Below are 13923 nucleotides of genomic sequence, written 5' to 3' on the forward strand. Positions count from 1 at the left end.
GCTTCGTTCCTACAAAAATAAAAGAGAACAGGCCCCACTTTGACAACTGTCAATTACCATTGTTTAAGGAAAAGCTCAGTTGGGGTGGGGACCACCGCCGCACACCTCAAATGTGTAAAATTCTACCCATCTCCGCCATTCCAGATCTGCTGCTTGCAAGAAAATCTTTTTCTCGGAAGAATATTCGAGAGTTAAAATTTAAAATTAAATAGACAAAAGTCTGTGCCTTTCTTTTCCTATTGCTTACCAAGCACCCAAAGAAGGAGGGGGAGGGGGGGGAGAGGCCCATCAATGATTGTACCTTCATCCATGCTGATATAGCCAAACTATATATATATATAGATAGATAGAGAGAGAGAGAGAGAGAGAGAGATGGGGCTGGTGGGTGGTGAGGAAAATGGGAATGGAGAGGGGCTGGTGGAGATTCCAATTGGAAGCAAAAACAAATATAAGAGGATGAATCCTGATGGCACAGAAGAGGATGTGGTATTTTCCAATGAAGGTATATCAATTAGGAAAAATACCACCAGGAACTTTGTGTTCGTCTGTGCCATCTTTGTCTCCCTCAATTCCGTGCTCCTTGGATACGGTTAGTCCTTCCTTTTTGTCACTTTTTTCCGTATAATCTCTTTGTTTTTAGTTTGATCCGGTTGATTATCACAACCCTTAATGATATTTTTATTCTTTTTATTCATTGCTGCAACTTCTATCTTCCCTCTTTGATCTGCTTATTTGGCAGGAATTCCATATTATGTAAATTCAAAATTAAAATCCCATCTGAGGTAATGTGAAAATGTATTGTGGTTTTAAAATGATGGATGTGCTTAAATACTGTGTAGTACAACAATATTTGTTTTCAACTTAGAATGCTATATTTCATCCAAGTAATGGGGAAAGCACTCGAATGTGAATTTGAACGAGGAAAATGCGGCCGGCTCAATGGTAAGGCCATTTAGACCATTGCCTAAGCCCCACCCTATCTAAGTCTCCAAAAAATAAAAATAGGTGATTTAAAAAAAAAAAAAACATCAAAAAAAATTTTAATGTGTGCAAGGCCCTATAATAGTAAATTTAATATTTAATACAATGAATTTTTGTTTATAAGTAATACAATGAATTATTTATATTTTAAGATCATGCTAAATTGAGGTACAAAATCTGCATTAAGACCTCATTATAAGTTGTTGTAAATATAAATTCACAAAAACTGTATTTAAAAATTTTAAATAAAATCTCATATTATTGAAAATATTGAAAATATTCGATATAATAATTTATATTTTATTGTATTATAATTACGAATTACTGATTTAAATTTCACCTTAGGCCTTAATTTGTATTGAGCTGCCCCTTAAATGCTGATAGGGGAAAAATGGTAGAAGAAAGTTTGAATGCAATTTCCAATCAATGTTTAAAGACAATAATTTTTATGTTAAGACGCCGTGGACCAGGGAAGGCAGTTGAATCCTGGTCCATTTAGACACGACTGAATGCACACGGAGATCCGGTTAAGCAAGTTTATGAAAATGTTTCCAGAAAAATTTGTTAACGTAAAAATTATTGTATTTGCATATTATGATGATAAAATTTAGTCCAATTAACTTGTTATTGAAACTTCTTAATTGACTGTATCTAGAATCCAAGGTTTGCAAATTGTACGTATGATTATGCAGATGTTGGTGTTATGAGTGGAGCAATTTTATTCATTCAGGAGGATCTGAAGATAACAGAGGTACAAGAAGAAGTCCTTGTTGGAATCTTAAGCATAATATCGTTGTTGGGTAGTTTGGCTGGTGGAAAAACATCAGATGCCATTGGCAGAAAATGGACAATTGCCTTTGCAGCCATTGTCTTTCAGACAGGTGCTGCTGTAATGGCTCTTGCTCCGAATTTTAGGGTGCTGATTGTTGGCAGAATCTTGGCTGGGGTAGGGATTGGCTTTGGGGTCATGATTGCTCCTGTATACATTGCCGAGATATCACCTGCCGTTGCTAGAGGATCTCTTACCTCCTTCCCCGAGATATTTATTAATCTAGGAATCCTTCTTGGATACGTGTCAAACTATGCTTTTTCAGGACTGCCCACTCATATAAGCTGGAGGATCATGCTTGGTGTGGGAATTCTTCCCTCCGTTTTTATTGGGTTTTCCCTGTTTGTGATCCCTGAATCTCCAAGGTGGCTAGTTGTGCAGAACAGGATTGAGGAAGCAAGAGCAGTGTTGTTAAAGACAAATGAGAGTGAAAGAGAAGTGGAAGAAAGATTGGCAGAAATACAGGTAGCTGCTGGGATGTCTAATGCTGAGAAGTATGAAGCAAAATCTGTCTGGCGTGAAATACTAAAACCTTCTCCTCCAGTCCGACGGATGCTAATTGCTGGATGTGGAATCCAATGTTTCCAACAGATTACAGGTATTGATGCAACTGTTTATTATAGCCCCACAATCTTCAAAGACGCTGGAATTAAAGGCAATACAAAGCTCCTTGCAGCAACTGTTGCTGTTGGGTTTACCAAAACATTGTTCATCTTGGTTGCCATATTTCTTATTGACAAAGTGGGGAGAAAGCCTTTGCTTTACATAAGCACAATCGGAATGACTGTTTGCTTGTTTTGTCTAAGCCTTACTCTTGCTTTATTGGGGAAGGAAAAAATGGGGATCGGATTGGCAATTTTAGCAGTTTGTGGGAATGTAGCTTTCTTCTCGGTAGGGATTGGCCCGATTTGTTGGGTATTGTCATCTGAAGTTTTCCCTCTAAGGCTTAGAGCTCAAGCATCAGCCCTTGGGGCAGTCGGTAGTAGAGTCAGTAGTGGCTTGATTGCTATGTCTTTCCTCTCAATTGCTCGTGCAATTACGGTGGCTGGAACCTTCTTTGTTTTCTCTCTACTTTCAGCTCTCTCTGTTGCTTTTGTCTATACATGTGTTCCTGAAACAAAAGGGAAGTCTTTGGAGCAAATTGAACTGGTCTTTCAAAAGGAGGGAGAAGAGAGAGAAGGTGAGATGGAAATGGGAGATGCAGAGCGTCTGGTGCAGAGAGAATGAGTGGTTGCATGCCTGATTGCTAAACCCCAATCTCCCAAGAAAAGGCTTATAATTCTAAAACCCCTTCAGCCAGTTGGAGGTGTTTCAAATCCACCGCAAAATATACCAAGTTCACACATCATATAGATTCTTCTAAAATTCGAAGATTGTACCTTTTGAGAAATCCAAGATCCTTGGACAAGAGCTATTATATAGATAACGGAAGCATAAAGAAGTGAATACTTCTCCTCTTAGAGTACAATGTTAGTTCTTTACAACAATGTGCTTGAAAATATTTTTTAGATTAATATGTACATTTTCTCCTGGATGATTCTTTCATTTTACAGTCCGAATTGACCATGGGAGCAGATTCACGTAACTAGTAAGAACTGTGTATGTAGACTTTATAAGTGAGGTCTTGAATATGCCTTCCATCATTGTTGCTCTGTGTATGCCCAGAAAACGTAGGAAACGCAAGAAGAAATTTGATTGGATATTTTTTATGGTCAATTTGTGATCTCCTGGGCTTCACTAGTCCAATGCCTCTGATGCTTTTTACTTCGGATGGATAACTCCCGGTTGGACCAGCGGCCAACCTCTAATGCTAGAGCGTCAATCTCCCTCTATTTTTGTTTATTTATTGAATAGTAATACATGTACTTACAATTTTACTATAACATTATACGCATTGAGTAAAAAGGCCACCATCATCATTCAATATATCAACGAAATCTGAAATGATAAGTCTCAATTGTTGCCCTCTTATTCTTACCAAAGAGTTCAAGCTAGATTTGGGTTGATTTTGTTAGAATCTTACGAGACTTATAAGGGTAGATCGAACTAGCATAAAGACTTTGCTAGGTGCATAAAATATGTGGTAAAGCGAGATTCCATGAGATAGTTTCCTGGACTCACTTGTTCTTAACCGAGCAAATTAGACACCATTCTATTCATGATTTTCTAAAAGTAAGGAGCATATAATTTCCTTAAAATTCTTATTTGTTTTTAGTTTGAAAAAACCTATTAATGAGGGAGGTATAGCGTCGAGGCTCGTTTGGATAGTAAGATAAAATGAGATGAGATGAAATAATTTTATATTAATTAAATAAAATATTATTAGAATATTATTTTTTACTATTATTATTATTTTGAGATTTGAAAATTTTGAATTGTTTATTATATTTTGTGGAGAAATTTGAAAAAGTTATAATAATGAGATAAGTTGAGATTGTTTCTGTATCCAAACGAGCCTTAAAGGTTGATTTGGATAGTGAGATGAGATGAGATGATTTTAGATGAAAGTTGAATAAAATATTATTAGAATATTATTTTTTAATATTATTATTATTTTTGGATTTGAAAAAATTGAATTGTTTATTACATTTTGTATGAAAATTTGATGTTGAGTTGAGTTGAGTTGAGTTCTTTATGAATAATAATGAGTTGAGATCCACTACAAGAAAAATTATCTTTTCCGGTTCTCATAATTGTCGCAAATAACCCATAAAATCACCGCATTTAATCTTTTACAGCGATTTCTACTACATCGATTGTTTGTCGCAATTATTTATTCATTTATAAGTTGAATCAGCAATAGGCAAAACTCGTCGAGAAAAAATTATTTTTTCTGGCGATTTTTAGTCGTTGCAAATGCACAAAAACTCACCAGAACTAGTGTGATTCGTTTACCATGAAATCGTTAAGAAAAGTCAATAGCAATGAAAAAATTCATCACAAATACTCAATAAATCGTCGCAAATGACTAGACATTTTTCCAACAATTATGAATTACCGTCGCTATTAAGTATTCCCGGCGTGTAATTTGGTTTTGTGCATGCTTAGACAGTCATCTTGTTGAAAATATCTAGAATGTTTGAATATCTAATCCTTGTATCATGAATTGGTTCTTATTCTTTGTGACAGAGAAAGAAGATGTTTAATCCTTATATCATGATATTGATCTCCAAAAATATACAAGTGTTGTTTCAAATGTTCTAATACTAGCTCATACCAGTTATGCTACAAAGGGAGAATAGGTAAAGCTTGGTTTTGCTAAAGTACAATAAGTAAAAAGAGGCCTTTACATGGATCTGGAAAAAGGTCAAGCTGATTTCCAATAATACATTACACATGAAACTATTTTCCAGTTATATATACGCCACTTATTAAGCTATGTTTATTACCAATGATGATACTAGTCATGCTAAAGTAACTGCTAAATAAAATTTTGAATTACCATATTCTTCAAAAGCAAGAACAACTTTGCCATGACAACGAGCTGCTAAATAAATTTGCAACAACATGGGTGTTTTACACAAAATACCATTAACTTTGCATCAAAGTACAAATTAATACAAAAGATCACTAATCATTCCCTCAATACAAGAATTAGTACCAGATCCTGATACACAAAATAAAACCATAATTTTCAAAAACATTAATGATATATCATTACGATATAATATGAATAACTAAGGATGCACAACCATTCTAATAAATAAATAAAATCATGGAAATATTGTTTGGATTAGATCAGTATATAAGACTGAGTAGCCATAAGGATCTCATTATAGTAGAAAATCATCTTACTGAATTATTAACTCACAATGTTTTCAACTTTGTTAAATCCTTTAGTGGTGGAAACGAGCCAAGAGAACCATTCACGTCACCATTTCTCCTACATATCAAAATCGAAAAAAAAATCCCACTCAAACTCAAAAAAAATTCATAAGCAAACAAAACCCTAGAGTTGCCAGTATAACACCAACATCATTCACACAAAAATTGAAACAAAATCCTAACTTCATATTCATAATCTAGATCCATTAAAGTAGCAATCTAGTTCTAATTACCTTTATCACAAAGCACCTCACAACTCTAAGCCACCAACACAGACAACAAAGACACACAATAATCTTCTTTATTACGCATTCTTGCAGCACAAAATAGAGAGATGAGAGAGAGAGAGAGAGACATTGGAGGAGAGATGACCTACCGGCAAGGACGAAGAGCATAGTGGTTGTGGTGGCGAAGTAGGATTGAGGAGGCGTAGAGATGAGAGAGAGAGACCAGGAAGTGCTCGGCGCCTTGGAGTGGTTCTTGAGAGATGTAGCAGAGAGAGGGAGGGCCTCGAGCTGCTAGGCTAGGCGTGGATGAGAAGGGGGCTCCGACAGAGGATTGACGATGGCGTTGAGGTGTGAGTGGTGGCAAATGGCGCCCTTAGCGACGACGATATATATATATATATATATATATAGAGAGAGAGAGAGAGAGAGAGAGAGAGAGAGAGAGAGAGGTGATGCCAGATTGGAGGAAAAGGAAATTTCCGATGTGGGGGCTGGGGGAGAAGGAAGAGGTGGCCGTTGAGGGGAGGTGGAATGGTGTGGTTGTTGGCGACGGGTTGTGCTCGGTGGCATGGGTTGAGGGAAAAGAGGGATTGGGGACACAAAGGGGGGAGGGGTGGAGGGGGTTGGATGGAAAAGAAGAAGGGGAATGTGGGCTATTTAATTTAGTAGCTTTTGCAGCGACATTAACTAGCCGCAAACGCTACAGATGTCGCCGCAATTGAAGAACTGCTCATTTTCAGTGACTTTAAAAATTGTTGGAACTACTCATTTTCGGTGACTAAAGATTTGCCGAAAATAGTATTCTACAATGGTTCTAAAAGAATATGTCTGACGCTTTTTATTCGTCAATAATAAGCATAAATTCGCCGCAAAAAGCATATATTCTGGCGATTTTCCTATTCGTCGCAAATAAAATGCCGCTATAGTCATAAATTTTATTTGCGACTACAAAAAATCGCCGCAAAATGTCTAAAAGTCATTGCAAATAAGTGAACAATAAATTCAACATTAGCATTTTGAATATATTGCGTTGGATTTCAGCGGCGAAAGAAAAATCATGTCAAATCAGGCCTATTTGCGGCGATTTTTTTGCAACGATCTTAAAATCGCTAGAAAATGCTTGATTTCTTGTAGTGAGATGGTAAAATGAATTTTGTGAGGTCCACTTAAAATAAGTTTAAATGTGTTTAGATGTATTTATGAGAAGTTAAAAAATGTTATGGATCCTACATATAAAGAAGTGTTGAATTGAAAAAAGTCGTGGGTCTCATGTGTAAAGTGGTTTTGAATTGAGATGAGTCTAATAATTGAGAGTTAGGTATTTAGATATTAGATTTAACTTAAAATTAACTACCAAATGGGGGCATTTGTTCTCCAAATGGCTAAACATTCTGCTAATACACTTTAAATGATTTTTTTAAGTACATAAAAAAGCAAGTTTTTTTGAAGCACGTAAAAAAGCAAGAATATTACCACCATATCTCTGATGATAGGGGTGTTACCTGCCCCCTATGGGCCTGGGCCACCCCTTCCCCTTCCCTTTCCTCGCCCTCGCATGGGCGGGGGTGGGGATTTCTTTCCCGCAATCCGCCCTCGTCCATGCGGGGGCGGGGTACCCCGTTCGCTGCACAGGGGTGGACTTCTATTCGTTCGCCCGCCGCCCCTCCCCTCCCCTCCCCAATCGATTACTTCCGTGTCCAGTATCCACCATTTTTCCAACCACAACGACAAACCATTGAAACACAACTCCAGAATTTGTTGACAGAATCAAACCCCCAAAAGAAAATGAGAGTGAAAATCTGGTTTGAAGATCGAGAGAGAAGAGGGACTAGGTTTTAGCACAGAGCGAACTCGAAGGGGAGCGAAACAACCTAATTAGAAGATCTGGAAACAGGCTCTGTCCTCTGTGGAGCTCGCCGACGTGTTGGTTTCTTCTTTTCCTTCCTTATTAATCTGGTTTCTTATGAAATACATAAGGAAAACAAAAGCTTCAAGCACCTGCAAAATAAAGAGTCCTACAAATAGAACTAGGCAGAAGAAGAAGATTTTGAGGAAGAAGACAAAAAGGGTTGAAGCAGTGGATTCATCTACCTAGAAGGGGCAGAGGATCAAAGACAAGAAAGATCGAGAGAGATCATGTGCGAACTGCGAAAAGGGTTTTGATCGAGAGAAACAAAGACGAGAGACGGAGAGATATCGAGAGAGAAGAGGGACTGAGTTGTTGAAGAAGATTCGGGAAAAGTAAAAGTGTAAAGCTGAAAACTTGGGGACTTGGTGGTTAGGTTCCCTTTATATATGCGAGGGCGGGGCAGGGGATTTACGGAGAGGGACTGAGCCCCCTCCGTCCCTCGCCTCCGCAGTGCCCCTTTCATATGGGCAGGGGCCCCCGCCCCCGGCCTGTGCAGGGCGGATCCCCCGTCCCAGCCAAGGGGTGGTGGGGCAATGCAGCGAGTGGCGGGCACCCGTTGTCCACCCCTATCTGATGAGGTTGTGTGTCTATTTAAAATACTTGTGTGTGTTTTATTAGCTATGTCGAAAGTGCATGTAACTTTTCTACCTTTATTCAAGATAAAATAAGGGAGCAGTATCTAATAACCTTTTGTAATATAAATGATTAAAATTACCGCATCCCAACCTTAAATTATATATATAAAAAAAAAATTAACAGTTTAATGTCTTAATTAAGTTATAATCTTATTATTGACTGGGCATATTTGATCTTTAAAATGTATAGAGCACATCTAAAAAAAAGAGTATATACACACAACATATTTTCACAATACATTTTACAATAATGTAGTGAGATAAGGGTATTTTTGTAAAGTGATGTTATATAAAATTACTATTTACTCCTCATTTAACACATTATTGTGAATATGGGTGCAAATGGGTGGATCCGGTCCGGTCCGGCGATGGACTGAACATTTTCGGTCCATCATTTTTCGGACCGGACCGAACCGAACACCCATAGGGATCAGATTGGACCGGTAGCTATCAGTCTGGTCGGTCCATTCAGTCCTGCCTATTTTTTTCTTTTTTTTATTTTTTTAAAATCAATTAATAAAATAATTTATTTAAAATACTAAATTAAACTAAATGACTTATTAATGTAGATTATGTAACAAACTTAATAAAAAAATAATTTATATGGTCAATGATAATAAATTAGATGAAAATTACATTATTAATTTATATAATTACTATAAAATTAGCTAATTGATATTATATATTAGTTAATTCATAGAATATTAACAAGTGTTAATAACATATTTAAAATTTTATATTGTTAATTGTATAATTATTATATAAATAATATATATAAAATATTTTTTTATTTTTATTTTTCATTCGGTCAGGTCCGTTCGGTCCTGACCGACCGTTTATCACCCCTAGTTGTGAAATATGTTGTGGCAAATATTGTGTATAAATCATTTTTCTTAAAAAAAATACTTACATATTATAATTTAATTTAACAAACGAATTTAAATTTAAATTTTAACAATCAAATGTTACAATTTCTTCCCCAACTAAACAAAAGATCTTGATGAAATTGTCACGTATGAGATTTAGCACAATTTTGTTAAATAACTTTGATATTCATCATCCTTACACATCATATTTATTTTATTTTTTATATATTTGTTTTAGTTTTATTCTTCCTAAACTAATTGAATTATTCTACTCATCATTTATCACATATTTGGTAAGAGAATAAAATTTAAAAAATTAAAAAATTATGTGTGCTATGTAGTGTGAAGATGATGATTAGATGGTCTCGTTTGAATACAGAAACACTCTTAATCTATCTCATCTCATATTATCTTATCATTACAATATTTTTAAATTTTTATATAAAATAGAATAGACAATTTAATTTTTCAAATTCTAATATAATAATAATATTATTAAAAAATAATATTTTATTTAACTCAATTAAAATAATCTTATCCTACCTCAGTATCTATACAAAGAATTTGCTAAAAATAACCCATTGCGGAGACCATTCCATTTCGAATGCTTGATCATTCAAAAATCAAAAGCCTGGGCCATGGCGGGAAAGCAACCGAGCGGCAATCACATCATATGACGAAAGCAATGACATCCGTAAAGGCATTTTAATTTTTAATTCCGTCGACCTTAGTTATAACATTGCCACCATAACACTATTAACATTAAACCCGATAGACGTACACAACCTGATACACGTACATTGGAGGCTATAAGTTTTAGATTTTCTGTAATTACAATATGTCTATCACATCCATAATATCCCATGAATATATTACTTATGATGTTACCGTTATTATTATGTTAACGCCTAAAATAGTATAACAGGTCGAAATGAAAGAAAAAGTTATTTCCAATCCGCTATGGCAATCTAAGCTTCGATTGGTGTGGTGTAGAGCCTCTAGCAATAATCTGGTGTGGTTGTAAGGTGTCCATACATACCTCCATAACAATAAACAATAAATAAATACATAAAAAATAAAGAGAATGAGACATACAAATTTACGTAATTTGACATTAAACCCACTAAGTCTATGTTTACAGGAGTTTAGAGAGGAGAGAATCCATTATAATATATTTATTTTATAGTCTCTCATAATATCTCATCTTCACTATATAATAGATATTAAAGATATATCTTCTAGTGAAGACATCATTGTTGGAGCTCATGTCGTTAACTTGAAGAAGCCTCCCAAGAAGAAGACTGACCCAAGTCCCTAAAGTCATCTGTATCCCTTTTATCTCATGCCCCTACTTTACATCCCCTCCCTCTTGCTTTATGTCAGTTTCCTCATATTCCTCATGACACTCTGCATTCTCTCAACTTTTTGTTTATTCACTCTCTTTTCTTATTCTTTCCTTATAACGAGTCTTCCTATATTAGACTACGACTAGAAAATACCATTGATCTATTTTATTTTATTTTATCCTTTACATACTATTTCATTTAATAATTAATAAAAGTAAGATTTTTTCTCTCGACTCTCGAGTTAGATGCATTTGCATTTTGTCCAAAATAGAGTTTTAACTTGTTATATAATAGATTAATGCCAACCACTATTATTTTATCATCATTTTCTTATTATTTATTATGTAGTATTAAATAATTGAAGATGATTTATTTATGTTTTACTTGTGAACTAATTATTTAATACCGCGTTATTAAGAACAAGTTTGAAGAGAGAGATGAGATGATAATTTTGTAAATAATATTAAGATAGCTTGTAAATAATAGAATAAATAATATTTTATAAGGTTTTGAAAAAGAAAAAAAAAATTGAATAAAAAATTTTATAAAGTTAAAATATTGTTAGAATATAATTTTTTTTTTTTAAGATTTGAAAAAATTGAATTATTTTTTATCTTTTGTTTGAAAATTTAGAAAAGATGTAATAATTAGTTTGAATGTATTTATGTTTGAGTGATATTTGAAAAAAAAAATGAGCTGAAATGAAAATTTTGAGATGAAAATATTTTCCAAATAAATTCTAAATGTTGAGAGAATAATGATAAAATGAACTATAAGTTTAATTTTTCAATATAATATACTCATTATTTTTATTGTATTGTATTATTGCGATATTACTCATAATTTTTATATTATTATTTATTTTACAAAAATAAGATAATAATAGTTTTAATGTCATATTTATTTGTAAATTATTATTTAATATCATATCATAAAAATGTGATAAAAAAAATAAATGTTTTATTTAAAATAATGAATTAAAAATGAAACGACAGGAAGTTACCGGAAGGAATCCGTCATCCATGACGTGGAGAAATCTTACATGCCAAGCCCTTCCAAGCCACTCGTACAAATTCTATAAATATACGGTCCCACTCTACCCAGTTCGCATACATGCTAAAGCCTGAAGTCGGTTGCTTTCGATATTCTGAGGCCCGTAACAATGGCAGAGGAGGTGGTTCTGCTCGATTTTTGGGTTAGCATGTTTGGGATGAGGGTCAGGGTTGCCCTTGCTGAGAAGGGGATCAAGTATGAGTACAGGGAGGAAGACTTGAGGAACAAGAGCGATCTGCTTCTCCAGATGAATCCCGTTCACAAGAAAATCCCAGTTCTCATCCACAATGGGAAACCGATATGCGAGTCCTTAATCATTGTTCAATATATCGACGAGGTCTGGAACGATAAGTCTCCATTGTTGCCCTCTGATCCTTACAAGAGAGCTCAAGCTAGGTTCTGGGCTGATTTTGTTGATAAGAAGGTACATGTCTCTGCCATCCCTATTTTCCTTTTTTGTTTTTGAGTGTCGCTTTAGTTCCTTTTACGGCTCCATTTGTCCGACAGATTTTGCTGGGATCTAACGTATTTTCTTTATTGATGTTTGGTTTTTTTGTTCTTTAAATTTAAGACCATTATAGTAGGCAGAGCAGCTCAGATATTTTAATGTTCATTTATGTTTATTGTTTTGATTTGGCCGCTTTCATTTCATGGGTATCACATATGTTGACTACTTGATTTTTTGTTTGGAGTAACTAGGTCTATCAGTGTAGACTAGCAAGATTCCTTTTAAAAATATATCGTGACGTTAATACTTTCATCAGAATTCCATATTTTATCGGAAAGATTCAAGAAACAATGATGATTCTAGTACTGGAAATGTAATTTGGGTTAGTTCATTATGAATCTCCTAGATTCAACAGACAGAGTCTTGATCTTCTATCTCTCAATCAACAGACTGGATTGAGCTTTTCTTTCTGGATTCTCAAAAAAGCATTTGGGGAATTGACGTGAGAACTCGTGCTCTTATTGTCTTCCATCTGCTTCTGCAATTCTGTCCCAATTTCAATCTCTTGGTTTTAATTTTAGGATGTCCTTGAACTCTAACAGAGAGAGTATTGGGGAAATAATTTGACCCTTGGAACTAAGAGATTACCTTCCAGTCCAATGAACCAGAAATTTATGCTGTGGGCAAACTAATGTCATTCTATTTGCATTTGGGAGGAATTGTTCTGACATTGTTCATCCTAATCTATAATCTATGGAGAGTGGTAATACAATGTGCGTGCAAAGTGCAGGTGTATGAATCTGGGAGGAAACTATGGACCACAAAAGGAGAAGAGCACGGGGCGGCAAAGAAGGAGTTCCTTGAAATCTTGAAGACATTGGAGGAAGAGCTTGGTGAGAAGCCTTACTTTGGGGGTGAAACATTTGGGTTTGTGGATGTTGCTTTTGTCACTTTCTACAGCTGGTTCAATGCATTTGAGACATTTGGAGAATTCAGCATGGAGGCAGAGCACCCCAAGATTATTGCATGGGCCAAGAGGTGCATGCAAAAGGAGAGTGTCGCCAAGACTCTTCCTGACCAGCAGAAGGTCTATGAATTTGTCCTGGGTATGAGGAAGAGGTTTTTAGGAGAGTAAAGGTTTGGCCCCAACATTGAAGGTATTTGCAGTGTTTGGGATGGTTTTGAGCTTTGTTAGATACTTTAGCATCTCTGTTGAACGTTTTATCCAAAGAGCAGTATCTTTTATCATAAATATGAAAGACACTTGGTTGTATCCTCCTTATGTTATAGATGAAATCCTTCTTTTTCTTCCGTTTGCGGCGTGATTATCTCCTTTTCTTTTTGAAATTCTCTGCGCTTTAACAAATGCTATAATTTTAGAAAGTTGAATTCATTGGGAGTCTATTTGGACGTTGAAATGAGTTGTAAAATTTGAAAAAGTTGAATTGTTTATTATATTTTATGTTAAAATTTGAAAAAATTGTAATAATGAGATGAGATGAATTTGAGATTCAAACACACCCCGAAAGTAATTGCACAAAATCTTTTAGTCAAATTCCGAGGGCATTAAAAAAAAAAAAAAAAAAACATTTTCGTGTATAAGTAATGTTAGAGCTTAAATGATAACGGAAATATAATTTGCACACAAGGAAAATGCTAAGGGCATCAATGGGTTGTACCGATAAAATATATTAAAAAAAAACAGTAGCAGTGTAAATTATCGGTGCATTTCGTTGGTGTAAGTTGTAACCCTTTGATTGCCGTAGAAGGACCCCTTATGTCGCCTCATTTTGTTTTTTTATTT

General features: G+C 35.0%; 2 protein-coding genes across 3 annotated transcripts; both read left to right on the forward strand.

Moving 5' to 3' along the window:
- The first annotated feature begins 27 nt into the window (after nucleotides 1-27).
- Nucleotides 28-3324, forward strand: LOC108980761 (probable polyol transporter 4). Of its 2 annotated transcripts, none has more exons than XM_018951765.2 (2): nucleotides 28-589; nucleotides 1674-3324. In XM_018951765.2, the coding sequence occupies exons 1-2, from the start codon at nucleotides 373-375 to the stop codon at nucleotides 3035-3037; spliced, it is 1581 nt and encodes a 526-aa protein (XP_018807310.1). In that variant the 5' UTR covers nucleotides 28-372; the 3' UTR covers nucleotides 3038-3324. The 2 variants fall into 2 exon arrangements, with proteins under 2 accessions (XP_018807310.1, XP_018807311.1); XM_018951766.2 differs by having other exon boundaries at nucleotides 365-589; nucleotides 1712-3324.
- Nucleotides 3325-11719: 8395 nt separating this feature from the next.
- LOC108980759 (probable glutathione S-transferase) lies at nucleotides 11720-13401 on the forward strand. The gene is made up of 2 exons (XM_018951763.2): nucleotides 11720-12095; nucleotides 12910-13401. The coding sequence occupies exons 1-2, from the start codon at nucleotides 11781-11783 to the stop codon at nucleotides 13252-13254; spliced, it is 660 nt and encodes a 219-aa protein (XP_018807308.1). The 5' UTR covers nucleotides 11720-11780; the 3' UTR covers nucleotides 13255-13401.
- The last annotated feature ends 522 nt before the right edge of the window (nucleotides 13402-13923 follow it).

The sequence above is a fragment of the Juglans regia genome, chromosome 3 (assembly GCF_001411555.2).
Source record: "Juglans regia cultivar Chandler chromosome 3, Walnut 2.0, whole genome shotgun sequence".
In the NCBI taxonomy this organism is placed as follows: Eukaryota; Viridiplantae; Streptophyta; class Magnoliopsida; order Fagales; family Juglandaceae; genus Juglans; species Juglans regia.